The following is a 27,202-nucleotide window of genomic DNA, read 5'->3' on the forward strand; positions in this document are numbered from 1 at the left end:
TTTCCGCCCAAAATGCGATGATGTAGAGAGTGCAGACCATGAGGATGACAGTCATGAAGCCAATCATGACCTTTCCTTTTTCTTGTGGGTGCTGTCAGTTAGAATTGGAGAAATCCAAAAGGTGGGACAATTACTTCCTTCCAGCCTATAGACATTAGGCGCCCGCTTGGCTGACTAACTGCTCCACTGCCTCCCAATGGCCATATGGCCCTGGCTCTGGTTGTGACAACTCCGCTGGTGATGATTTAACCACACAGCTACAGATACTGTACAACAACTTTGAGGTGTTATCGGGCTTCGCGTTGTTATTTTGCAGGCTACCGACATTCTGGATTCTTTTTGTCAAATTATTGTTGGATTTTGGACCTCAGCGGGTGGCCGAGTTTGGATTGAGGTTTCTCCAGAGTCTCTCAAGTCCCCCTCCACAAGTAACCCGGCCGTGACTGGGTAAGCGAGCCCCGACCTTGGACAACGAGCGAGTCCAGCGACCATTCGTATAACCTCTCCAAGAATCGATCGACTTTGTATTTGAGACGAGGTTCAAGGCTGAGGCTGGATTGGGTCAGGCCGAAACTCGCTCTAGTACTTCACGTCCAGTCGTGATACCCTATGTCGACAATATGTTCTGACCCGCACACAGAACGTTTTAGAGCCCGACCGAACCAAGTTACCCCTCTGAGACAACACCAAGGCCTCGAACTCGGCGTTGGCGTTTGCGAATCACGGTTTTGATACCCCCTTCGGATTGTATTCTCAGCACACTACAATCAAGACAGTTTGTCGACAATATATTGATTGTATATACTGCGACACGACCCTTCCTTTGGCCACACTTGCTGTTCGACTGCTCCCTCTTTTGCGGTTTGCATCAGAGTCAATACAATGTTTGATGGGTACGCTTTCCATTCACTTTGGACGCTGCGAGGTAGTTGTGACGCCTGGCAAGTCTTGATACTTCAACCTTTCTCAATGGCTGCCCAGGCTGAGCGATGTCTGGCAACGTCATGAAATATTTCCATTATCACATCCCTCGCAATGTTGGATACTGCCTCGGCCGTGACTATTATTATCGGTTTTCTGGTGATATACCTGCTAACGAGAAATTTGCGTTCTTTGCGCGCAGGTCATAGTCCCAATATGTCACCAGATACTGCATCGTCGTTATTTCCAGAGCGACCGATTCGGCCATTACCGAGACGTCGACTTCGAGAGAAGCTCTCTTCGGAGGTTGCGGATACGATCAAATACCCCCCTTCAACGCACGAAACCACCCCCCTTTTCTATTATCCGCCATATACTCTCAAGGACGAGGGAAGTCCGCCAAGGATAGGAACTACAAGCCCGACTCAACAGGGCCGAAGGACCGAAACAGGGCGCAACTACACCCCCAGACAGAACGGTTTGGGACTGCGTGACGGTGATGATGAAGAAACGACCCCGCGAAGTACCATGGTCACTCGGTCGCCTCCAAAGATCCTGACCCGTGGTGCTCGGCGACATTCAAAGCCAGACCAGCCTCGCACGAATGCACAACCGCCTCCTTCAGCGACATCATCGGCGGACGGTTATGATTTGTTCGAGAACACAAACAACAAAAAGAAGCGCAAGATACCTTCTGCAGGAGACGCCATATTGAATAACACTCAAGCGTTGAACAATGAGATGGAGTCCATTGCTATTTCGACTAGCACAGGACATTCACCTGACAACGAGCTGCATAATGACAGATCTCACCCGCATACAAGTACCAGTGGGTTCATAACCAACAGTCAGGGGATTTCAGGTTCTGGTAGAGGTAGACTTGGGCGCTCGAGGAACGGTAGAAGCCCACTTCGAGCCTTGTCTGATGGCAATAGTTCGTGGATCGGACGAACACCAAAACCTGCTCAACCCCAATGGGCACCAGGTGGTAAGTTCTCTTTTTCTTTCACGCACAATTTCACATGCTGTCCCTCTATTCTTTCGTTCTATTGTCTTGTTTCCCAACAATGGATCCGTGATGGCAGTTGAGCATTCATCGGCCAATCTTATGCATGATCCTATTGTATCTGGCGACCTATAGGATCAATGACATTATGCTTCTTTTGTGATGCGTATATGGGGCAGAACGGAACCTTAGTGATACAGCCACCCAGCAACGTACAAAATATTTTGATTATCTGTTCTGTATTTTCGCACTCGGCCTCACTTATAATTACCCCTCATCACTATCATCAACAGGTTACCAGACTCTAACACCGAAAATTAGAACAAGAGGGAAGCGGTATAATCTCAAACGCTATAGCGAACGCTGAGAAACTGCGACCACAGGGCCAGGACAACGTGAGCTTACTCCAGCATCATTCAGCTGTGACAAAAGGCACTCCAGCTTCGACCCAGTTCACCTTCACCTGTGAATCTCAAGTTCCTGGCACTATCCAGTGGCCTGGTAAGTGTGCACACGAGATAATGAAGATGTACGTTTACTGATTTGAGCACAAGGCCACGCGAATAAGCACAGCATGTCGACCCAGGGTGGCCCTGGTTCTTTGCCAGCTGGCAGTGTTGCTCACCATGATGGTTCCTCCGTTGCTGCTAGCAGAGGCTCCGGGAGTTCTCGTCGGGATAGCAAGCGCCGTCTTGATCGGTCACTTGATAGGGCTGCTAGGCGCCGTCGTCAAGTTGCTACAGAAACTCGACGAACAAATTCCAACAGCGCAACACACGACTGGATCTGTGAATTTTGCGAGTACGAAAGCATTTTCGGTGAACCTCCCAAAGCACTGATCCGAATGTATGAGATCAAAGATCGCAAACGTCGACAAGAGGAAGCTGATCGCAAGCGACTTCTCGAGAAGGCCAAGGCGAAGAGCAGGAAAGGTAAAAAGAGTGGCAAGGCGTCGTCCAGGGGAGAGCATTCTGTTACTCAACCGCCAGGTCAGGAACCAGCCGGCCATATGGACACGAACCACCATCACTCGGCCCAGTCAGAAGAGGGTGAGGACTATCCCGATTCTCCTGGAGAACGGACGGGGCCCGACATAAAAGCAGATGGTCCACCACCATAGGTTTTGAACATAATTCAGGGGATTGCACTGCCTCAGTGACCACATTCCTCTTGTCAATCTGAGGAAAGTGCATTCGTTGTCGGTCAACCAAGAAGATACGGACAAACGAGGTGTCATATTTCAGTTGGCTTGGTGCAATGCGGAACGTTTTCGTTAAGTCCGAGGGTTCCGCAACTCTAATGGCTTTTGTTTCTTGTTATTAGTCTTGGACATTGCAGAAATACCCCAACGACTTACGAGTCACTTGCTTCTTACTTGATCAGGGGAAGTATCGGCTTACAGAAGACTGAGCCACTCGGTGGGGAGATGGCTCAGTAACTGAAAGCAACTACGGTTTATCAGGTGTAGGAATATGGTAGGATGTGCCACCATGGATAGTATAATTACACTTTCAGTGTCAAGAATAGCCGCAGTGTGTATTGGCAAAGCTGTACTAGTAAATACTTTTATGACCACTCTTTGTTAGCCAGTTGCTTTGTCTCTTCCTTTTGATATGCTATATGCGCAGTTGTTTCAAGAGTCCTGAATCGCATGAAGTGAACAAAACCAAATACAGATGAAACGATCTAGTTGTATATTGACGTCAGAGGGCCCCTTATTAATTCAGTTGGAGTTTACCCTTGGTGGATCTAACCATGCGGCAGGGACTATGATTTAGATGCAGCTGAGAACCATGAACCCTCAATTTAGTTTATTAGGGTAGTGACAGTTATGTCCAGATAACAATCCGACGGTATTCAAAGTTTCATTGTTCTTATTGCAATGTCTTCCTGTCTCAATAGGTACTAATTCGGAGATGTTTCTATACACAGATAGAGTTATATACATATACATGGGGCCAAGCTTTTCGGCGACGAACTGGTGCGTGCATGCGAATGTGGGCGATCCACCCTCACTCTTCCAACGCAACCCTCAGGGTATCAGAAAAATTGACCGCTGGAAGTATAAAAGACAAAATTAGTAGGTCACTTTATGCCCCTTAGGCTATAGTTCTTAGACTACTTATTTTTATACCCTAAGACTTAGGAGGCCATTTTTTCTGCTACCCAGTAGGCAACCCAAGGCCCCCAGATTGTTTATGTTTATTCCGCCGAGAAAATCTTGTAGATCTCGGCAGCTGCAATCTGGAGGCCTGCCGAACTGGACCTGATGAGGAACTGATCTACGAATGGAGTAGATTATGTAGTGATCTTTTGAAAGATCTGTGCAGTAGCCGGATTGTTTTCCTGCTGCAGCTAAGATTGTCAAGGCACAAGAAACAGGAAAGTTAGTTACATGATACGTACCCATTGCACGGTGTACATCAAGGATAAGGAGGTGCTTCAAAGACTCTGCTCTGTACAATAACAACCACGTGTTTATGACAACGTGCCATGAGCTGGGAGGACATGACAGTATCATTGTTCCCAATGGCTGGACAAATGTCACATCCATGCCAACCCTTTTTATTGGACCCTTTTGTTAAGCCCTTCCCTTCCTCTGTTATGCGATGCGATGCTACTTATGTGATGCGATGCGCGCCCCTGGCCCTGAGACCTGACCTGGCAATGGAGCTAGATCAATCGGAGCAAAGCTCGGTGGGTCTCTAATTGAGGCTAGCGTTGTTGGTGCGCAGTGGCTCGATGCTTGTCGTCATCGTCTCTTAAACTAGCATGGAACCTCCCTCTTCTTCTTCAAACTACATACTTTTGCAGCCCTAATTTCTGTCTCATTCAATCATTTACCCTGACGTATTCCCAACACAACATAATAGCATCTTAATGTGAGCGGATAACTTGACTCACATCTCAGCGTCATTGTTGACTTTCTCCCGAAGATCCGTGGCCCTTCCTGAATGCAAGCCGCCTGTTGAGTTTTGCTGGCCTTCGCGCCGCTTTCGATCTAGCCCACCCTAATCTAGCCAGCCCATCATGTTTGGTTCAAGGAGGCATCGCACTCCCTCTCTGGTGAGTCTATCTGTAATTTGCTTTAATGCTCATATTCCCGTCCGTTTCTGCAAAACCGGTTTTGGCTTTTTTAAGTTTCGAGCGCCACGGCACCTGCCATGATCGCCAAAGGCATTTAGTATTGTGAGCCTTGCCGCATTCGTCCTTGGCCATTGTATTATCATCGACCTTCAACTCTTCTCGCGACTTTTCTCTCCTTGTCTTCTTATCTTCTCTTTTCTTTCTTCATCGCCTTTGCAACCATCTTTGCGCCACTAACATGGCGATATCATCGCAGCCGTTAACAAGGGAGACCGCCAATCCCAACGCCGCGACCGCCGCCGCATCGGCCTTTTTGCGACGGGAAACAACGCCATCTTTGTCATCAGCAGCAGCCGCAGCTGCTCTCAAAGCTCGACCTACAACACCAACAAATGTCTCTCAAGTCCAATCGAAGCGAGTTTCGCGCAGGAGCGCATCTGTATCGTCTTCCGGAAGCCGGGATAGGCGGAGTCGGGATCTTCATCGATCGCCGAGTGCGAATTCCATGACAGAGCGGACCTTTCGATCTCCTTCGCCATCGCCAGCTAGGAACCCTGCTCCACAGCCCAATGATGTTCCTCCGGTCCCCAAGATTCCTCAAAATGAACACGCCAAATCCGATGCAAAGAACCCAACCCGCAAACGGGCAACAAGTTTGCAGACGCAGTCTTTTCAAACAGCCAGCCAAAAGATGAAAAACGGTCAAGGCACATGGTTTGGAGCAGCCGCAGCTGGGGATATGTCCAATATGCGACGAGCCACTGTGGTTGATAAGAGAGCGTCAGTAGATTTACGTCCCACCAGTCCAAGCTCCATCAACTTCTCCTATCCCCGTTCTATGACTGACTCACCCAGTCAATCAAACAACGAAATGGTGTACGATCCCAATTCAAGGCGGATGGTTCCTCAGACGCAGTTGCTGATGCAAGAGCAAAATATCCGAGATGCATCCGAGAAACCTGTCCGCAAACAGAAGCATGAAAGCTCCAGGGCTGGCACCCATCTTTCCAAGGGGACATTAGGACGGTTAAAGGGTACGGCAGTCGAACCAGCGTCTCCGCCACCTAAAACGCCCAAACATGTACAAAGTCAGCCAGTCGTTCATGCGGCCGTTACACAACCTGAACAGGCCAAAGAGGTCACCCCAGTCAAGTCTGAGCCGGAGCCCGCGCCAGAACCGGATCTTGAGTCCGAACCAGGTGTTGAGCGCGAGGTAAAGTCTGTGGCAAGGCCCAGCGTGCTTGAGGAGCAAACGATGAATGAGTCGGATCTGGAGTCAGACGATGAAGCGTCAAGGCAAACAGATCACATTGTTGCAAGCCCAACTCGAATTAACAAGTCTGAAACCTCCGTTAGGAAGCGCCCGTCAATCGTACATGAAGATCGTGAACAGGAGGAGGAATACGAGCCGGTCACGATGACTATGTCCCAGGAACGCCCAGTGGATGAAGTCGATGCGATACCTATCAAGTCTACTACTCCGCCCCAAACGCAGCCATCGGTTCTGGTGGATCATCACAACGAAAGCGTGCGTCGCACTCGTGTACATTCTGAAAGCCCTGCCCGTAGTCCCGGTCGCACAACACACTTTGCGCCCAAAGCCGATCAACTACTCGTCAGGCACGAGCCACCTCCACGATCATTGTCGCCTCGAAAATCTGCTCTCAAATATTCAAGCCCTCGTGACGCGTCCCCTTCAGAAGATGGCTCAGACGCATCTGTTGCATGGTCGGGCATGGCCCGAGAAGATTCAGATATTTCACGAAAGAAAAGTGTGCGGGTTAGTTTTGATGATGGAAACACAGCAATTATGGGCGAGGCTGCGCCGGCATCTGATACGGATTCGCCACGATTAGCCAGTCCTCAGTCTAAGAAGCCTTGGCACAGCATCATCGGACGGAATAAGAGAGACTCGATAACTTTGGACGAAGACGAAACAATGACCCCCCGTCCTGCTCTCCCTTCTTTTGGAAGTGTTCGTGAGAAGAAGGTCAGAGAACCCGAGGAACGACCCCTGGTTCGGCCCACGGACAGATCAGCATCACCTTCAGTTGCTTCATCGTCATACCCTGCGGCTGATCAGTCAACTACAAAGGATTTAGCTCAGTCCAGTGACCATGCTATTGGCTCTATCTTGTCACAAGAAGAAGCCTCTCGCAATGAAGCCAACACCTCCAGATACCGAGAGCCATTGCCTCCTGTAGTCACCTCCGTTGACGGCCAGGGATATATTAGTAACAGCGACTTGGAATCCGATATTGAGTCAGACATCGGCAACTTGGATACTCAGACATCCACAGGCCACGGGCTTGAAACACAAACCACAGTCAGTGATACAACTGGTAGAGTTGAGAGTGGTTCGGCAAAATCTAGTCCCAGTGACAACATACCGACGATTTCGATCATACATCCTAGTCCGCGTATCCCAGATGAAAACCAGCCAGACTCGCCTTCAGACTTCTTTGACGTCCCTGGAGATTTTCCTGCAGAAACAGATGCTAGTAACAACAAGAAGGGAATATCTGATGAGAGCAAAGAGCCAGCACAAATTGCGACTCGACGATCCTTCGAGTCAAACAGTGCGGTATCCTCAAACTCCCAGATGCATGATATCCAAGAAGAGTCAGAAGAATCCGATGGGAGCAGTATCTACAGTGACGCTTATGAGGACCTGTCCGATATGGAGGGTGACGGCTTCTTATCGCTCGATGCAGTTGTGGATAGCCCCGTTGAACCCACTGTTCCCCAAAAAGTATTAGAAAGGGCAATGGCCAAATCTCAAGAGGCCGACAAGTCTCAGCAGTCTACGCCTGCAAAAAGCACCCCTCAGTTGCCTCTTCAGTCACCCAGTGACTGGCAGACTGCAAAGGCGTATTGGAGGAGTCTAAGCCCGGAGGGTAGACGCCAGCTTGAAAAAGAGGCTATGGAGGATTCTGACGAAGAACCCATCCCAGAAGAAACAGTGCGTCGACCAAAGCACAAGACTACAAGTCATACCAAGGCAAAGGTTGTGAAGGAACCAGTCCGAGAACCAGTGGAAGAAGCCGAAGTTCCAGAAAAGCATCACGACAAGAAACGAATCTACCAAATTCAACCAGGCACGAGCTGGCCCCGCGATGATGTTGAAAAGCGTCAGGAACATACTTCGACTTCCAACAACGCAACGCCAAACGGAGGGGGCAAGCTCCGCAAGTCTATGCGAGGTTCTGCGGCCCCAGCAGTCGACAGTTCGAAACCAGCTCAGAATGGCAGCATGCGTAAGTCTATGAGATCTGGCGCTGCTCCCTCGAGCCCGCAGCATTCGCACGACGGCCATCTACGCAAGTCTCTTCGTCAAGAACCCGAGTCTAGTGCCACTCCGAACACTGGGATGCGTAAATCGCTTAGAGCAAACGGCTCTACGGCTAATGGACACAGCATGTCCTCAACTCCAAAGGGTGCTCGGCCCACATCTTATCAACCAGCAACCGCATCCGAGACGGTTAAAACCCAACGTCGCACACATTCTGAAGACAGGGGACCTACTATGCGAGGTGCCACGAATCCAGCCCCGACACGCCGAGGATCTGATTCTAGCGAAAGCAGTTTCCGACGTGCAAAGATGGGAGGTGGGGAAGGTCTTGGCTTCCGTAAGACGATGAGAGGAAGCGTTCGAGAACCAGCGCCAGGGACATCACCAGCTCAAGAAACTCCCCGTGGAAGTAGTCGATTCAGCCTTCGGTCGTTATCTCCTACCGGGTTCCGACGCAACTCTAACACAAGTTCACCTCCGCCTGTTGCGATGGGTGGTCGTATGCGACAATCCCTGCGTCCCGAATCGTCTGAAGCCGAGTCTTCTCGCAAGCGTCTTTCTGGATTTGGCCGTCCAGCCAAAGCTAAGAAATCAAAAGGCGGGAGTCGTTTCGAAGATTCAAGTGACGAAGATGAGGCGCGCCCATCATTCCGTAGTCGTTTTGCCGATTCCAGTGACGAGGATGTTCCTTCGCCCATGCCCAAGCAAAAGCGTGTACCAAAAACACTGCGAGACTCGACTTCAAATGGTGCTGCCGCTGCCGCCATGAAAGCCCCTTCTTCTCGTGCTAGTATTCAAGATTCCCCTGACCTACCAGACAGTGACGACGAAGAAGAAGAGCAAACACAGCAGAGAATCACTTCCAATGGTGCGGCTTCTCGATCTGCTCCAGTATTGAACCGCAACGGCTCAGGGCGAGGCAATCTCGGCGTCCAGAATGAAAATATCGAGAAAACGGGGGAACGACCAGGCCACAAGCGACGAGGCAGCTTTATGTCGTCAATTCTGCGACGCAAAAGGGACCCCTCTGATAAGGTTTCTCGCAACAAAAGCGAGAATGCATCCCGCAAGGATACTCATCTGGAGCGTGCCCCGGAGCGTCTTGCTGTTATTCGAAGCAACAGTGAAGGAGCCGCCCATAACTCACGCCTGCAGAAACGTGGGGCGAATTGGCCTCTCAAAGACCATGAGCACGCTCACGAAGAGGAGGACCGTTTTGATGAAGGCTCCCAGAACACATACGTCGTCGATGAAGAAAAAAGGCCATCTACTGCTGGCGGTCTTGGCTCATCTCCATCTTCTCCGACAAACAAAACAGGCTTCCTCAAGCGTCGCAGTACTTCTCATAGCCAAATGCGCTCCCATGCCATGTCGACTGATGGTTCAGAGGCCGGCACGCCAAAGAAGAAGAAGTTTGGAGCACTACGAAGAATGTTCAAGCTTGACGAGTGAGCTATACTCTTCGTGCATTGTGCTCGTCACCGCACGTTTTTCATATCAACGACTGTTATAATTTAACACTTATTTATCGACACAATTAGTCCCTAACTTTTTACCCTTATACACTCGCTCCAGCGCTTCTCTGTTTCAAAAAGAGCAGTGCACTTCTCTTTGTTCTCGATAACGCGCCATCGAAATTCTTGGATTAATGCATAAACTGACGGATCACATTGGATGGACGGACGGATGGATGGATGGTTAATCGGTTGGATAACACCCAAGATGCACGCTCAGGACCAAAAGACTATCAATCATAATATATAGTAGCTATTTATCTTATCCTTCAGTTTCCTAACTGTAACATTAGATACCATGTCAAGCAATATTCTTCAGCACCAAACTTGTGTCACGGATTTTTGACCTTCGAGATTTTTAACAGACTTATACACAACACAGCACCTCATTATTAGTAGAGTTCAACAGCCATCTGTGCACTTGGTTGAAGGCACAGGTCACGATAAATATGTCCTTGACTTTATTTATAGGCTTTTTGTGTTTCGATAGCGACTTGGGCATGCTGTTGCGGTGCCTTGCTTTTGGTTCTATAATGGTATCGACCCAACTTATCCCGCTTCCTTTTCCCTGAGTCTGTCTGCTTAAAGCTACTCATATTCGAGTCAGCTACACCGTCAACGCCATACCCCTGAACCGATCATATATCTAGGAAGAACCAACCATGCAGCTTTCAATCCTTGGCACCAGAGCCATTTGTTACTAAGTGCAAATGGGACAACCTATAAGATGAGACTGAAGACCATACATACTTCCATGCACCCATCAAAACTCCATGGCCATGCGCTCCGGGTCAGTATAAAGAGTGGTAATTCCCGCTAGAGGAACGCCGGAATTTGGTTGAAAATGGCATGCATAATCCTCACCACGAGTATGTGCAGCAACAAAATAGTGATTTTAAAATGAAGTGGAGATGTTTAGTTTTTTGACCGCGGTCTGTCACTGCCTCGTGCCTTTTCTCGCTCGAGAAGAAGTGTCAGCTGACTTTTTGTGCGTCCTAACGGCACACTTGCCGATGTGGTCGGCGGCGTTGGGGTGAAACGAGCATCAAGAATAGACGACCGAGGTGGCACAGCAGGAATAGTGTGGTGCTCGGGTCGTCCATGATCGATGTTATTCAAGTCTGATGTAGACCCAAATCCGGATTGATCGAGAATAGTGCCTGTGACAGCAACGTTAGATGTTGATGAGGTGGCCTCTGTAAAGAGGCCCGGCGCTCTGATGCCATTTTGCGGCTTGTGTTGGTCGTATCCGCCATGGGACTGAGACCGAGACATGGCAGATGAGTCCTGGCTCTGGCTACTCTCCAGAGATCCCACGCCGAATGTCGATATTGAAGAGCCCCTGGATCCTCTGCGTGATCCATGGTTCGAAAGATTTATAAGTGAACGAGCTTGTGGGAGTACACCTTTCTCGCGATGAATGCTACGGGGCCGATCTTTCAAGGGCGACGTCTGCTGGTTTTCCTCTGCTATCGCATCCTTTCCTGTTTCTTTCCTGTGTGATGGCGGCCGAAGAGGTGCAGCCGGTTGTTTACCACGTGCCTTTTCGCTCATTAAAGGGCGTTCCTTCACCACACCATTACTCTGGACACTCGTTTGTTGGTCACGTTCCACGGTTGTGCGGGTATTGGGTGGTGCAGACTGCTGCAGAGCGGCATTTCGAGACCCGCCGAATGTCCCAAACCCAGTTTCTCGAATAAGGGGTTCTGCAGTTGGAGTCGGCTTCTTCGATGGTGACATTTTCTTATTGGCGACAGGTGATAAAGAAGTGGGCTTTTGGGGAGGTATTGTAGTCGTTTTCTTCTTCGGCGAAGCTGTTACGTACACGGGCGCCTCAGACGCTGTCGCGGCTGTGCTTCCCGACGAAGGGATCTCATCTTCATCTGCAGATTCGTGTGGTGACACAAAGCGAGCCGTCGGCCGTGGTCCTGATGCCGACGGACCCCGGGCTTTTTTCAAGATCGGGTGGGTGGGTGGCGGTTTTGAGGCACTCGAAGATAGGGTTCTCAACGCTGAGTCGGTAGGTCTTGATGAGCGGGACCCTGGAGGTTGTGGTAGAGGTGGGGTCGCCTGAGCTTCGGCGGCTTCCAGAATTTGCTTGATCAGGGGGTGCATCTACACGGTGTCAGTTGGTGAGAGGAGTCCTCGGCCAAAAGCCTCAATGCTACATACATCGGGTCCCTCCCATCGGTTTGGTGGTCCCTTGAGGGGTACAAATGTTGGCCCGTTGGAGATCTCTTCGTAAAGTTTGGCGAGGGCACTGCCCTTAAGAAACCTGCGATCACTTCCCCAGACATGCCACCAAAAGTTTTCGAGCCGACATGCTGTCGGATCCTGAAGCTTTTTATATGTGGTAGTATACACTAAGCAAATATGAGCCGTGTGAAAAGACGTGCGGAAAGATCAATTGGTTTACCATGCCAATACTTCCAAACTTTGTCAGGGGGGACAATTGGGAAGTCAGCAACCTCCTTGTAGATGTTTTCCGAGTTGGTGACAATGCCTTTTGGCAAAATCATCGGCATGCTTGGATCCATGATTGAAATTGTAATAAATGGTAGGACCAGGCTGTCATGAATAACTTCTGCGGCGACGGGGTGCAGGCTTGGTGATCCGATTTGGTCTGCAAGTACCCCTGATGGTTCCTTGGTGCAAAGGTGTTTGTTGACGGCTACAAGCGAAGCATGATCGTTTAAACAAAGTGATAGGCGAGTGACCCGTGTGCGGATGAGTTTTGATGCTTTTGAGTGGTTGTGGGCGCACAATGTAACTCGGTGATCGATAAAGTCGTTCCTCTTTGTTTTCTTCCAACTGCAACTGACATAAAGCTTCAATGCAGCTACCTCAAGATTTGAAAGTGATCTCGGATAGGTAGTTTGTGGTTGTGAATGAGTCGAATAAGTTCAGACCGGCTTGGATTCAGGTAACACCAACACCGAGATGAGGAATGCAGCAGCTGACGCAGTTTAGATGTTCACAAAAGTCCAGGTTATACAGTTCTCTATGCTTCTTTTGTTTCCCTTGGCGTGGGTTAGTAATTGTTGATTCCTTCCGAGCGAAACACTGTTGCAAAAAAGAGCTTCGGGATGGCTCGTGACTCGTAAGCTCGTGACGCAAAAGTTGGCTTCTTGTGTGTGAAAAAGCGGCGAAAGTGAATAACAGTGGACCTTGTACTGGTGAAGCGAAATAGCTTTGCTGAGTGAAACTCGAGTGGTGTTGCAGCGAAAGTTTAACTGAACGCGAGCTTTTAGTTGCAGCTGTAAGCTAAATTAAGAGCGCCGTTCGAATAAGTGCTGTGTAAGTGTAACAGCGCGTTCGGGGTTCTTATATTACATCTGCAGCTCGAGGTTCTTAAGGTTGAAGAAAGACTGCGCGCTGAGCAATTAGGAATATGAAAAGAAGAAGAATTGGCCACAGATGCAAGAAAATTTTGAGGGTCCCAAGGTGAAAAAAAGTCTGTACCTGCTAGTGAACCAAAGAAAAAGACGGTGGAGAGCCGGTGGAGGGACTGATGATAATGGCTGAAGATATCGAATGCTTGTAGCTGGAGTTCATGGGTACAGTTCGGTCTGCTGAATCGTCGGGCCGGGGTATATGGAAACTTCAATAGCGGCGGCGGACGGCGACGTCGGAGGTTGACAGACAGTGAAGGCGTGTCTTGTAGAAGTCAAGGTACCGAGACTCTGCAAAGGCCTTTACATTTGATGCCGATTAGTTTCGGAGTCGATGACGATACTAGGGAAACAATATTGAGAAAATCTCGGAAGAAAGAAGAACAGATCAAAACTCCGGTATGTCGCCGCAAGTTCAGTAATAAAGGTAGGCAAAGTGATTATAGATCGGAATTGTTGGCTTCGTGACGAGGGGGCCGGGAGTAATTGAAAAGGAGTTCGGTCGGCTTAGTTGGCCAAGGTACCTAGATGGCGGCGAAAGACGGGCAGGTACCTTCCGGAGAGGCCGCTGGGTCGCTGACCGGTCCAGGCCAGAATGAGCCCTGTTGACGGAATGTATCAGAGCCTCTGCGTCAAAAGAAAAACCAGGGGTCTGTGTTTTTAGCGACTTATTGCCAGCACGTTTATCTGTTCGGTGGAGGTAGGTTAAGGCGAGGGATGCCTGTCACCAAGGGTTTTTGCACGCTATAAAGATAAGCTGTCTTGTGGTTGAGTCGATAGTCCCTTCGGCAGACGAAGCAGGCAATGCGTTCGAGGTGCAACGGGGTGCTATATGAAGGCTAGGGGCATGCAAAAGCCACAACTGCGAGGGAGGAAAGCAATGTAGGTATGGAGGAGAAAGATATGTTGATTTGTGGTTGTTGACTGGTCTATTCTTTCTCCAGCCTGCTGGGCTTAAGTCTTTTCTTAGGAAGGCACCATTCAGAGCACCTACCTCAGTCTAGTTTAGAGCTTGATGGGCTGACGGGGTTCCTAGTGCTAGGTAGGTAGGTACCTCCCCAGTAGGTCACCTCCATATAAGTCGCCTAGTAACTTGCAGGTCGCAGAAACCTTGATACTATATTGATACTTGCCCAAGAGATCAAACAATTTGGTTATTTCATGCCACTTTATCAGACCCGCTCTTGGGCTATCATTTTCTGTATTCCAAGCTTAGGTCTCAAGTTGTCTGGTTCCCCTGCCCAGGCATAGCAGGCTAAGAATGGACGCTAACAGATGTAGGTTACATTGGAACCTGAACTACCGCGCACGCGGGTGGACACCCCCCTAGGTTCCATGTGACGTGCGTAGGAGGCAGCTGAATCGAACTGAACTTTAGAGATGTCAGGTTTCTATTTCTTACATGGGTATTCACATCCATCTCTTCAACATGGACATTCTGGCCACTAGAGAGGCATTTCTTCTCGGATAATCGCAGTAGCCCAGAGTTCTCATTTCTTCTTGGACACAGGTACTAACCAACAAGTGTGTTGCATCTAGATGTTCTAACTAGCAATATCCAGTCGCCATGAGTTACCATTCTATACCAATATTGCCGGATCTACTTTGTTCTCATGCTTTCTTTTGTTCGATGTCATTGTGGCCCAGTGGCTGAGCTTGTACACTCAGTCGGCAAGGGCTATAGTATTGACAAGGATAGGCAAACATCTCAGTATCAAGGTCACGAGCCATTATGACACGAGATATCGCCAATCACCAACTTCCATGTTAATGACATACTCCCCGGTTATGCAGGGCGAGCTGTCACTTTGAATCAGGACCTGTACTAAGTACTCAAATATGGCGATCAGGTAATTTCACCGCCTCGAAAGCAATGAATATTTGCTCTCGTCGAGGCTGGGAAATAAATGCCTGCCATGTCGAAAAGTACACTTTAACGAATCTTGCTGGCTGATAGTCAGTATGCAATGAGCTACCTTGGAACGCCAACGCAAGATAATCATTTTACAACCCCAAATAATCCAACGAATGCTTCTGAGGCTCTGCACATGTTCTGTTAGCCTATCCCTTGAAGCAGCCTGACTCGAAACTGCCCAAAACAGCACGATCGTCGATTCTACCGAAACATGGTCTCTGCCTTCGACTTCTAGAACAAGTTTCCCGGAAGCTGAAACGCTCACCCTACCTGAAATAAACATGTCGCTGCTGGACAGTGTTCATGGCATCCATGCAATTCTCCGTATTTGCCGTAGCCTATGTATGTATGTATGTATGTATGTATGTATGTATGTATGTATGTCTAAGAGTTCGACCGGGTTTCCCTCCGCTTCCCCTCTTCTTCTTTTCCATTGTTCCTTTCTTTTTTGATTCCTCTCCCATCTTTTCCTCTTATAGAAGCGTCAATTTCTTCGAGTCTTCTGATCCGTTTCTTGGCGGGGTCATTCATTGTCCAGGACCATCCGTGGTCGTGTGACTGATCAAACCAGCCACCCAGCAAAGGTTTCATGCGAGACCTTTTGGATCAGGTTTTTTATGTTTTTCTTTTTGAGGCTCTTCCCCGCTTCCAAAGTGTCCCTTCATTTAGTTTTCACGAGACCAATCAAGGCCAATTCTGCGCTTTGTTCTGGTACACCACATTGTAACCTTTAGGACTATGGCGGCACAAGCTCGTTCCTGAAGGCACCTGACGTTAAGATACTGAGAAGAGGGGTTCGCAGTCAGCCACCTCGCTGACCTTAGTCTAAGCTACTCTGAGGTAAGTTCCAGGGATCTCCATGAAGTTGTCGGCCGAGAGGAATTATAGGATGCATCATGTAAAGTTCCACTACCGAGAAGTATCCAATAAAGGACTGGGGTGATGTTAACAATGCTCAACGTCGGCTTATAAACTTTGCAAACTCGGCTAACTGTGGAGAGCTTAAGCTTGAAGCCCCAGATTTAGGGATAGTGGAAAAGTAGATAGAGAGTCATGCCCTAGATCAAATGGCCTGTTGCATTGCCATCGACACCGAATGAAGATCCCTCTTAGGTATTTAGTTAGATTATTGATCCCTCACCCACGTGCTCAATAGTTCAATCAGTGCAAGGTACCACAAAACAAGTCCGTCCAGATCAGCGTCGGCTTAACCTGCCTCCCCCCACGTTTTGAACCACACCAGGCTTTGTGGTAGTTAGTGGAGATCCTTGCCCAAGACCCTAGAATTGAGCTTCAACAAGAGATAGAGGGGGTTACGAATGATCAAGAGTAGATAATAAGCTTCCTATTTAGTTTCCGTATGCCGATGCTGGCTTTTCAGGTACTGCCACCATTCCAGCTAGTAGATAGAACTTAGTACTCTCAACAGTTTCAATCCAGTAGATGTTACGAGTTGTATTGTCTAAAACAAAGTATAACGCACATTCTATTCAAATAGCCTACCATAAGATCGCCGTCTTGCACCAGATTGTAGGTCACATTCACGCACACGCACACGCACACGCACACGCATGTCCCTCACTTCTATTTCAAAACCTGTCCACTGTGGCTGCATTTCGGACGCACGGGGGGATCCATCGACAATGCATTGTACCACATCGTACAGGGAGAGAACCCAATGACGAATGATCAACACGTTTACAAGGGCTGTTGTCTGGCTGTACCGTAGCCTCGGACTTGACGAAGATGTTGGGGTTTCTCTGCAGGCCGATCCCGCTTCAGTAATACAGCAGCATTGCCGGGCGTCTGATGGTTGCACACGGGAATGTCATGGGTTTTAGAGTACAACTGTCCGTTTTCGGGCTGTGTCACCTTGAGTATCAAGACTTTCTTTCGTAAATTATCATTTATCTCATGAGATAGAACCGGAGTAGAACTAAGGAGGCATTCTAGTCTCCAGGAGGAGTATGCAATTAATTCCTTTTCGAGATGTTCAAAATCACGGTCTCCTTTCTCCCGCCATTAGGTACATTTCCAAATTCCAAACTCGCTCGCATAAACCAAATATGGTGCAATTTTGGCCAAACTCCTTTTCGCCTTTATACGAGAATGTCTAGGTGACGGTGTAACCGCCATCAACTCGGATGTCGGCACCAGTCACATACGAGGAAGCCTTAAATGGTCAGTTGCGCTCACATGGTGCAGGACTGCACAACTTACATCTGAGAGAAGGAATGCCACGGGTCCCATAAGGTCTTGGGGTTGTCCCATTTTACCCTGGGGAATAAGGGAAGTCCATTTCGCCTTGAGATCTGGATTATCGTCAAGAATCTTCTGAGTACTGTTGGATCCGTGTCAGTCGAATGCCTCCTCAAAATTTGTTGTATGACTTACAGTGCAGTCAACATGTAACCGGGGGAGATACAGTTAACTCGGATGTTTGCCTGGGCCCACTCAACCGCCAAGGAAGCAGCGAGATGGCGCACACCAGCCTTGGCGGCATTGTAGGGAGCTTGAGGCTGAGGAACGTTGACAATGGATCCAGACATGCTACCAATCATGACGATACTACCAGGTGCCTTTCTCTCCATCAAGTGCCTGGCGACTGAGGTCGCAAAGAGATAGGTACCATCGACGTTGACAGCCCAAAGCTTGCGGAGACGGTCGATGGGGTAGTTAACGGCCTCAAAGTTCTCCGTGAAGCCAGCTGAGGTGACCAGGTTGTCGACTTTTCCGTGCTCCTTAACGACCTCAGCGACACAGGCCTCTACGGATTCGGGATCAGATACATCGGCATAGTGAGCAGTAACCTTTGGGATTCTATGAGAAGGGTTGTGTTAGCCTTTGGTGCAATTTGGAAGCTTGAACATTGGTGAGCTTACCGTCGAGCTCGGGGGTTCTCCTTTTTGAACTCTTCAATAATTAAGCTAGTTTGCTTCTCCGCCTCCTCTTCTGATATTACATTAGAACTGGCTTTTGCTGTGAAAGGTACAACGACTTACTATTCATGTCAACAAGAGCAAGATTGGATCCAGAGAAGACCATTCCTTGGCCCATAACAAGACCCAGCCCACGCGCACCACCAGTGACAATGCCGACATGACCATCGAGTGTGAAGGTGGGCAGAGTTGGTTTCACATACTGGCCACCAGCGCCCGAGACGGGCTCACTGCTAGGGAGCTCATGATCTTCGGGGTACTCAACCTCGATCTGGGGATCAGTCTGGGCATATTTTCCAGGTTTGTCCTGACGGGGAGGGACATTGTGAAGCTTCCGTGTAGCAGCGAAGGTGAATCGGGGGCGGATAGCAGGTGAAACAGCAACACGCCGCGCACATAGACGCAAAGAAGGTGCAAATGACATAGCTAAGGAAGAGATTAAAAAGGTATTGGGATGAAATGAAGCGTGAATAAAAGAGGGGAAGAAATTGGCGGATCAATTTGTTCTTATGGAGGCGAACAGCGAGTGACAGCTGCTATGATCTCAGTGGAAGTGGCGGCAAAGCATCTAGGGAATGAAGCTGAAGCTCCCGTCGTGGAGTTTGACGTCGATGGTGCAGGGATGAGCAGTGTATGATTAGCGCCCAGGAACGAAACGGGGAAAAGATATGCTATGGTATAATGATGACTGAGACGCAGGTTGATTTTAAGCAATCGGGGGGAAGAAGAGAGAGGAGCTGACGTGGATGGAATGGTCATCAATGGGAGTGGGAAATTAATTGGTATTTATTTTATTTCAGCTTTATACCAAGCTGCATTGTACTCAAGTACACAATAGAATAGAATGTACGAGACTCATCCGATGGATGGTTGTTTTCCATCGTGTACTGCAATAATGAATGGTACCTTGCCTTCAGGTAGGTCGGTCTGGTAGGGTTGGAAGGAACCGGGAGAGCTCAGCTTGAAAGCTCCCCACCTGCCCACTCACCGAAAAAAAAGCTAAATGATGAACCCCCACCCCCGCCTCCGGACCGGCCGGCCGGCTTCCTTCCCTTCCATCCCCTTGGGATCTCATCGGTCCACAATTTCCATCTTGAATCCTTGCGACAATTCAGATGATCCAATTTGGGTGAAAAAACGACGGTCTAGAATTCGAATTCCCATCTTATCCCCTCTTTTACCTTCTTCACCAAGACAACTCATCACAGTATTGGACACATGTCTCCTTTCTTACCGTACATACCGTCCATCCATCCATCTATCACTGCAAGCCATGGTGGATGGATGGTGGTACGTTAGGTGCTGCCCCGCCCCAGGCATCAACTTGAACAGAGTTCCGTGTCTAAGAATCCAGCCTGACTTTCATCTCTACTAACGACATCAAGACTATACTGAAAACAGGAAAACACCTCTTGTTCCGATACTGTCGTCACTCTAAGCGAGATGGAAGCCAGCTCCGACATCAACAACAAACCTGCTAGGCAGCAACTTTTCAACACTCGAGACCCAAAATTATAGAAGCCCGATCGTGGTAGTGGATAACCCCTGGATACTTTAAACGATCCCGGGTTTCCATTTTTGGCATATGGTGTGGATGTCAAATTCTCCACTAGATTAACAACTTCCCCAGCCAAGGAGAGCACATGGATATCGATACCCATGAAATCCGTCTTTTCTCCCATCCAATGATCTCTAACTACTTCGCCCGTGGGTATCTCTATGCAGCAGTCTACTCCGCTCGACGGCATCGAGACGAGCTTCCAAAACGTTCTAGACAATCATCGCTCGTGTCCGCCCGAGTGTTTCAGAGCCGCAATGATCTAGGATCAGAATCGAGCCAGCAGCATAGCCTATTGAAGAAAGAAGCAAATACGCACACGCGGCATGTATCAAAGAAAGGTACCATCACAGCATCGCATCAGAGCTGACAATTAAACTCGGTGTGTGCATCCAATGGACACCACTTCACCGTCCGGTATACCAAAGCTAGAGGTACAAGCATACATTAACGTACTGCAATGCAATCGTCACCATATCGATCGATTGAAGCCATTCGTATCTGAAAGAGGGAAGAGGAAACTGAGGGAAGAAATCGTAGAAATCGAGGGTCCTTTGTTGAGTAGGATCGTCGGGTCACGAGGACGATCAGTTATTGCTGAGATGACCAGACCGGTTGTCAAAAGCAAATTTGACCAGGGCTTTCTGTTCCAGAGACTGGTAGAAACTGCAGATAATCCCTGTCATTCGATGCAAAGAGCCTAATGAGACTTGTCATTTTTGTAACATGTCACGGGAATAGCAAAATCTCGATGTGGGGACTGGCAGTCAACACCAACACCGCCATATTACAACGTTTGTTCCGTGGGAGATAGAAAATTCATGATGAATTTTTAGTACATATCTGCGTTGCTTAAATGAACCAAGTTGTTTTTGGTACTAGTGACACAAAATACTCATAGCACACAATCTACTGATAATCCTATTCCGTCGTGAATTGGGGACAAGTTGAATTAACCAAACATATGGTATGTGTGTGTGTGAGCTCAAGATCTTTCGTTCATAATGTTTTGTGTTATTTTTGTATCTATTTTTATGTATGACCTCTCAACCCTTGGCTGAATTGGTATAATAGCCTCCCACGTATAATCCAGGGACATCTATGTCCTGAGCTCCATCTCTTCTTGTACTTGTTCAAAATGAAGTTCCATCAACTCATCAGGACTTTTATGTTTGCTAACCATATTAAGAAACTCTCCCTCTTCACCATGCCGTGCATGATATCGTGCTTTGTCTCGTCCACCTCATGCTTGCGCATACTCCTTGTTGAAGGCTCTGCCAATAACCATACGTCTGATCTCGGAAGTACCGGCTCCAATTTCATATAGCTTGGCACTGCGTCCGAAGTTAGTATATTGCATCATAGATGTCATCTTGGCCTGTTTATAGCAGAGACCCTAATTGAATGGGATGGACTTACTCTCGAAGTAATCTTGATGCAGGCATCTCCTCAACATATCCCATTCCACCCAGAAGCTGAATGCAATCAAGTGTGCATTCAGTCGCCCGCTCTGCGGCATACAAGATAGCTCCCGCGCAGTCCTGTGTACGGATCAAACCGTTCTCGTCTACTGCCTTAGCTGTTGTGTAGGTGTAAGCACGAGAAGCCTGGAGCTTTGTGTACATGTCTGCTAGCTTGCCCTGGAGGAGCTGGTTGTGTGCAATAGGCTGGCCAAACTGCTTGCGCTGGTGTGTGAAGGGCAGGGTAACGTCGAGCGCTGCCTGCATGATACCCAAGGGTCCAGCACTCAATACCAGTCTCTCCAAGTCGAGGCCCTCCATTAACACTCGAACGCCTCCGTTAACCTTGCCGAGGACGTTCTCTGTGGGAACAAATACGCCATCGAACATGAGCTCGCCGGTGTTGCTACCACGCATACCCATCTTGTCGAGCTTACGAGCACAGCTGAAGCCCTCGGTTTTTGTGTCCACGATAAAGGCAGTCATACCCTTTGAACCCTTTTCGGGTTCTGTCTTTGCATAGACAACGATAAAGTCGGCGTCAGGTCCGTTGGTGATCCACATCTTGGATCCGTTCAGGACATATCCACCGTCCACAGCCTTTGCTGTTGTTCGCATGCTGACAACGTCGCTTCCAGCGCCGGACTCAGACATGGCCAGCGCGCCGACACTTGTGCCTGCGATGAGGCCGGGTAGGTACTTTTGCTTCTGCTCGGGTGAACCGTTGAGCTGTAGCTGGTTGACGCACAGCTGTGAGTGTGCTGCGTAGCTAAGACCGATAGATCCAGAAGCTCGTGATAGCTCCTCCATGACGATAATGTGTGCCTGGTAACCCATGGCGAGACCTCCTACATCCTCATCTGCTGTGATACCGAGGAAGCCAGCTTCACCCAGTTTTTGCCACATCTCTGCTGGGAAGGCATTTGTCTTGTCTGTCTTTGCCGCCACCTCCTCTGTGATTTCGCGGCGCGTAAATTCTTGCACTCGCTCTCTCAACTCATCAAGCTCTTCATTTGAAGGGGCCTCGAAGCCTTTGGGGTGTTTGGATGAGTGCAATCGTGACTGGATAGCGGGGAGAGTTACAGCTGGACGCCATTGACGGGCAACGACTGGGCGCGCCAATGATCTGAGGGTTCGTACGCTTGCCATTGTGAATGTGTGATGAAGAGATGTGAATGATCAGGGATTGTAAAGTCAGGATGAAAAAAACCAGCTTATCCTTCTTTCCTTCTTTCTTTCTTTGCTTTACTTTCCCGTTGACGTTGAACCGACCGAGGGATTGAGACACGGCCAGCAAAGGCTACAATAGCCGCGTTGGAGTGACCCGGCTCTTCACGGCTTCTAGCGGCCGGCCCGCTTACCCCAGGTTTTTGAGATACGTCACAAGCCTCGGCCTCTAGCGTAACCCGCGTCTCGGCTTTGGAGAATTACTAGAGAGAGCTTCGTTTTCCGTCCCGACCGATTCCTTTGAAAGAGGCTCTTCTTCTTTTTCTACGATTACCTCTACTTGTCATCGTAGATCCGCCTTGAGTAATTGGGATATTCCAATCTTCATAGAGCTTCCAAAAATGACTCTATCACGTTCATCTCGTCAGGCGATGCTCCTTGGTCGCCAATTCGGTCGCCAAAGCTCCCGCTCACAGATATCCTCACAAAAACGAGCTGTCGCAAACCTCACTCCACCACACCATGCAGGTGCAATCTCACGGATTCAAACTTCCGTCGATACTTCGTCGGAAGAGTTCAAGGAGAATGAGAAGCAGATGAGCGAGGTCATGAGCCGCATGCAGGAACTCGCCCGCAAGATCCAGAAGGGAGGATCTGATAAGGCCAGGCAGAAGCACATTGAGCGCAAGAAGATGCTACCCAGAGACCGAGTTACGGCATTGATCGACCCTGGGACTACATTTATGGAGCTGTCTCCTATGGCTGGATATGATCTTTATCCTGAAGCTGAGGTGCCAGCAGGTGGTATCATCACAGGTGTGGGTGTTGTCGAGGGCGTGACTTGTGTCATTGTCGCCAATGATAGCACTGTCAAGGGCGGTACATATTATCCCATTACAGTCAAGAAGCACTTGCGCGCTCAGGCCGTTGCCAGAGAAAACAAATTGCCGTATGTACATATGCGTAACAACCTCATCATGATATCACCTTAACTGACAGCCACCAGATGTATCTACCTTGTCGACAGCGGCGGCGCCAACCTCCCCCACCAGGCCGACGTTTTCCCCGACCAGAATCACTTTGGTCGCATCTTCTATAATCAGGCTCGCATGAGCTCGGAGGGTATTCCCCAGATCGCCGTGGTCATGGGTCCATGTACAGCTGGTGGTGCCTATGTCCCAGCCATGAGTGATGAGAGCATCATCGTTCAGGAGCAGGGTCACATTTTCCTTGCCGGTCCTCCTCTTGTCAAGGCAGCGACAGGAGAGGTTGTCAGCCATGAAGACTTGGGAGGTGGCAAGATGCACTCGTCTGTGTCCGGTGTAACAGATTACCTAGCTGTGGACGATGCCCACGCCGTGGTGTTGGCCCGACGCTGCATTAGCAACCTGAACTGGCCCAAGAAGTCACCAGAGACGCAAGCTCCCAAGACTACATACTTAGAACCACTCCACAGCCCTGAGGAGCTTCTTGGCATTGCTACCACCAATCTGCGAAAGCCTCTTCCCATCCGCGAGGTCATTGCTCGAGTTGTGGATGGTTCCGAGTTCTCTGAATTCAAGCGCGACTTCGGTACTACTCTTGTGACTGGCTTCGCCGAGATTTACGGTCACAAGGTTGGCATCGTGGCTAACGATGGTATTCTTTTCGCCAAGTCGGCCGTCAAGGGCGCTCACTTCATCGAGCTCTGCTCGCAGCGTGGCATCCCACTTGTGTTTCTCCAGAACATCTCTGGCTTCATGGTCGGCTCAGAGTCGGAGCGGGAGGGCATCGCAAAGCACGGCGCTAAGCTTGTGACTGCTGTGGCTTGCGCAGACGTGCCCAAGTTCACCGTCGTTGTTGGCGGTAGCTACGGCGCTGGTAACTACGGAATGTGCGGGCGAGCATATAGCCCGCGATTCTTATGGATGTGGCCCAACGCCAAGGTGGGTGTCATGGGTAGCGAGCAACTAGCTGCTGTTATGGAAACCGTTGGGAAGACAGTTGATGCGGGCTTAAAGGAGCGCATCGAAAAGGAGAGTGACGCCACATTCTCTTCTGCACGATTATGGGTAAGTGATATACGTACAAACCTTGCTGCACAGCATTAAGAACTAACACCTTCACAGGACGACGGTATTATTCCTCCTCAACATACAAGACGGTACCTGGGTCTGGGTCTACAGGCTGCTATGGGAGGTAGGAACGAGGTCAAGGCGGGCGATACCAAGTTTGGTGTCTTCCGAATGTAGAGATCCATTAAAGTAAAATACAGTAATGTTAGAAGCAACTTTCAAGTATGTGCTGTGCATGAACTGCATATGGTACAGGTCTGCACCTCGTATAGTTCGTGATCCTTGCTGTCCATTGGAGTCAGCGCCTCATTCTCCCGACATGACCTTGTTGCGATTTGAGAGGCTTATACATAAGCTTACATGATGTCTAGATTTATACCCTTGATGGGCATTAGGGTATGAGAAAACTTGACCGATGGAAGAATAAGAGACGAAATGTTGGCTAGTTTATGCCACTACTGAGCCAACACTGTTTTTTAGACAGATACTTATTTTTGTACCCTGAGACTCAGAAGGCCAACTTGTCTACTACTAGATGGGTAAATTATGTGCCCGTTCAGTGTTTATTATCCCAAGCACGTCATAAGCAACTCAGTTTAAGAGCCTGAAGTATATGTATTTTGGTATATTATTCAAATCAAGCCAACTACCCTAGAGAGAATACGAGAAAACCCACCTTCTCAAGAAACGATCGACACTTCAATGCCCAAGACCCTTGGAGCTATCAGGCGATGACGCGAAAGGATCCCCACCACATGCAAGCTTGAAACACGCTAAGGGATCCAACCCAAGCAACTCTTTTAGCACGTTCCATGGTTAATTGTCTGCATTTTCCAGCATCAAAAACATCAGCCAAGTTTGCTTTTGTCCAATATAAGCTATAGCAAACAATAACTTCGATCGTCCTGTCTCAGTTGTGTTACGTTGATTTTGAATTTTGGTCACATGTTTGACCAATCAATGAAGTAGTCGATCGAGGTCAGATCTTGGCTCCAAAAAGGTGAAACACAGCCTTCATCCATTAACTTTGAGTCTGAGGGTGTGTCGTAAGATACAGACAGGATACGACATGACACGATGTATTACAAAAAACGCAGTGTCGGATACACTGGCAACTTTTCCCGCTATTCCGAATAACCAATGCCAGAAACCAGCACAACCCCAAGCTAAGTTAAATAAAGGGATTCATAAAGAGATTAAAGGAAAGGAACTCTGCCCATAAGAAATCGCGCATAACTGCAACTAGTGCATCAAACAAATTGAACCTCATTTATTAAGCTTCACGAGCATATTCGATGTCGTCCATGATCCGAGGGATGGGCGCTCGTTTCCGCGTATTGAAAGCAATGTTCTGGAAGAGCTAGCTCACCTCTACCTAGTTAAGCCCGGCTGGTATCAGCCTGTTCATCCAGCGGAATGGTTCAGATCATCCAAACGTTGTAGTTCCATCGTGTTCCGTCTCATCCTGTTCGGTCTTGGGTGGAGTTTGATCAAGGCTGGCTTGGACTGAGCTCAAGAGTCAATTAGGCGCAAAGTGGATGAATCTAAAGAAAGGAAGGATTCGGCCGTATGCTTGCGCACTGACGGAGTCATGTTATATTGCGTTTAATTGAAGAAATGAGAAAAATAAAGTACATGGAACAAATTCTATAGCGTTGCAATCTATACTACATGCGAAAGAAGTAATAAAAGATGTCTGCTGAAAATTATCCAGCAGAGCATCTCGTGAAATATTGTGTTAGTATTAAGTGATGATGGATCTCGGCTGCAGGAACAGAATGAGCTAGTGTTTCTACTAAGACATTTTTGGCATGGGATCGACACAACCTTGAACTCTGTGAGCATGAGACACAGGTAGGTCTGTATGTTAGTGGTACGTACTCACTTGATGTTGGCTTCTAGGGGGTTTCGATTTGTGACATGCGTGATACTCTTTCATGATTGGTGGGACTGACACAAAAGACGGAAGACAGTGGGGTTTTGACATAGAATGAGTTCAATCGAACCAGTAGAAAACAGTGGCTTGGGCGAAAACGGTCGACCGTTAGCCGAAGCAATGGACGGATAGAAACGCCCTTTTCAGAGGTCACGGCCGGTACCCCTTCATATGTCTCTCTGTGCCTGTTTGCTCTGCGCTCTGTGCTCGCCATTTAGAGCTTATGAATGGTCAGAGGCGCTTTCATGCTACAATGGCATCGACCCTGTTGATTAGAACGTATTAATTAGAAGTCATTGCTTTGATAGAAGGATAATGCTAATGAATGAAGCTATCGTTCCCTTGTTATCTCGCCCAGTCCAGTGCTGAATCGTCCTGTTTCGTGCTTTCCCTGCTTGCTCGAACTTAACCTCAAGGGTCCGTCCCCGATAGCCTCATCACACGCAGACACAGGGCAGGTACCTTGTCCGGGCAGGTTGCACTCCATCTTTCCATTTTCACTCCTTCCTCCCCCTTCTCGCTTCCGTTCCTTCCATCTCATCTCTCACCCGCACTTTCGTGCCTCTCGATAAGCCTGCCTCGACCTAAGCTGTCGTCGTCTGCGCCTCGTTACATTCGTTTTTTCTCTAACCATTTCGATTCCTCTTCGTTTGTGCCTAGCTACTACTGTGCATCGCGCATCGCCTTTTTTCTTAAAACTTCTTTTCTACTACTATTTTCGGTGTCCCCAGAGGATAATCAGATCTGCATTCTGTTTTTCTTTTTTCTTTTGTTTGGCCACTTTGATAGTTGCATCAGCCACAAAATAATTTTGTGGTTGAAAAGAAGGAAATCGCAGGAGCAGGAGTCGATAATTCAAAAACCTCACCAGGTACCCAACGCCTTCCTCTTCGACTGTCGGTATCTCATCGATCCGAACTTCCATTCACAACCGTTATCGTCTCGACACCTGGAGCAACCT

At 48.7% G+C, this 27,202-nt stretch overlaps 6 protein-coding genes across 6 annotated transcripts; 3 read left to right on the forward strand and 3 right to left on the reverse strand.

Moving 5' to 3' along the window:
* Positions 1 to 1,137: 1,137 nt before the first annotated feature.
* Positions 1,138 to 3,047, forward strand: FSST1_009422 (uncharacterized protein; the record flags this gene model as incomplete). Its single annotated transcript, XM_083226393.1, has 3 exons — positions 1,138 to 1,909; positions 2,249 to 2,428; positions 2,482 to 3,047. 3 exons carry the CDS (start codon positions 1,138 to 1,140, stop codon positions 3,045 to 3,047), a joined length of 1,518 nt encoding a protein of 505 aa, XP_083085383.1.
* Positions 3,048 to 5,252: 2,205 nt separating this feature from the next.
* Positions 5,253 to 9,758, forward strand: FSST1_009423 (uncharacterized protein; the record flags this gene model as incomplete). The annotated part of the gene is made up of 1 exon (XM_083226394.1): positions 5,253 to 9,758. The coding sequence occupies one exon, from the start codon at positions 5,253 to 5,255 to the stop codon at positions 9,756 to 9,758; it is 4,506 nt and encodes a 1,501-aa protein (XP_083085384.1).
* A 977-nt stretch (positions 9,759 to 10,735) lies between these two features.
* Positions 10,736 to 12,357, reverse strand: FSST1_009424 (uncharacterized protein; the record flags this gene model as incomplete). The annotated part of the gene is made up of 3 exons (XM_083226395.1): positions 10,736 to 11,935; positions 11,993 to 12,183; positions 12,237 to 12,357. The coding sequence occupies 3 exons, from the start codon at positions 12,355 to 12,357 to the stop codon at positions 10,736 to 10,738; spliced, it is 1,512 nt and encodes a 503-aa protein (XP_083085385.1).
* A 4,883-nt stretch (positions 12,358 to 17,240) lies between these two features.
* Positions 17,241 to 18,490, reverse strand: FSST1_009425 (uncharacterized protein; the record flags this gene model as incomplete). Its single annotated transcript, XM_083226396.1, has 5 exons — positions 17,241 to 17,300; positions 17,348 to 17,468; positions 17,522 to 17,947; positions 18,010 to 18,079; positions 18,130 to 18,490. 5 exons carry the CDS (start codon positions 18,488 to 18,490, stop codon positions 17,241 to 17,243), a joined length of 1,038 nt encoding a protein of 345 aa, XP_083085386.1.
* Positions 18,491 to 20,867: 2,377 nt separating this feature from the next.
* FSST1_009426 (acyl-CoA dehydrogenase/oxidase) lies at positions 20,868 to 22,233 on the reverse strand (the record flags this gene model as incomplete). Its single annotated transcript, XM_083226397.1, has 2 exons — positions 20,868 to 20,958; positions 21,044 to 22,233. 2 exons carry the CDS (start codon positions 22,231 to 22,233, stop codon positions 20,868 to 20,870), a joined length of 1,281 nt encoding a protein of 426 aa, XP_083085387.1.
* A 419-nt stretch (positions 22,234 to 22,652) lies between these two features.
* FSST1_009427 (carboxyl transferase) lies at positions 22,653 to 24,482 on the forward strand (the record flags this gene model as incomplete). Its single annotated transcript, XM_083226398.1, has 3 exons — positions 22,653 to 23,200; positions 23,258 to 24,302; positions 24,360 to 24,482. The coding sequence occupies 3 exons, from the start codon at positions 22,653 to 22,655 to the stop codon at positions 24,480 to 24,482; spliced, it is 1,716 nt and encodes a 571-aa protein (XP_083085388.1).
* Positions 24,483 to 27,202: the final 2,720 nt, after the last annotated feature.

The sequence above is a fragment of the Fusarium sambucinum genome, chromosome II (assembly GCF_050947815.1).
Source record: "Fusarium sambucinum isolate potato_lamoka chromosome II, whole genome shotgun sequence".
Classification (NCBI taxonomy): Eukaryota; Fungi; Ascomycota; class Sordariomycetes; order Hypocreales; family Nectriaceae; genus Fusarium; species Fusarium sambucinum.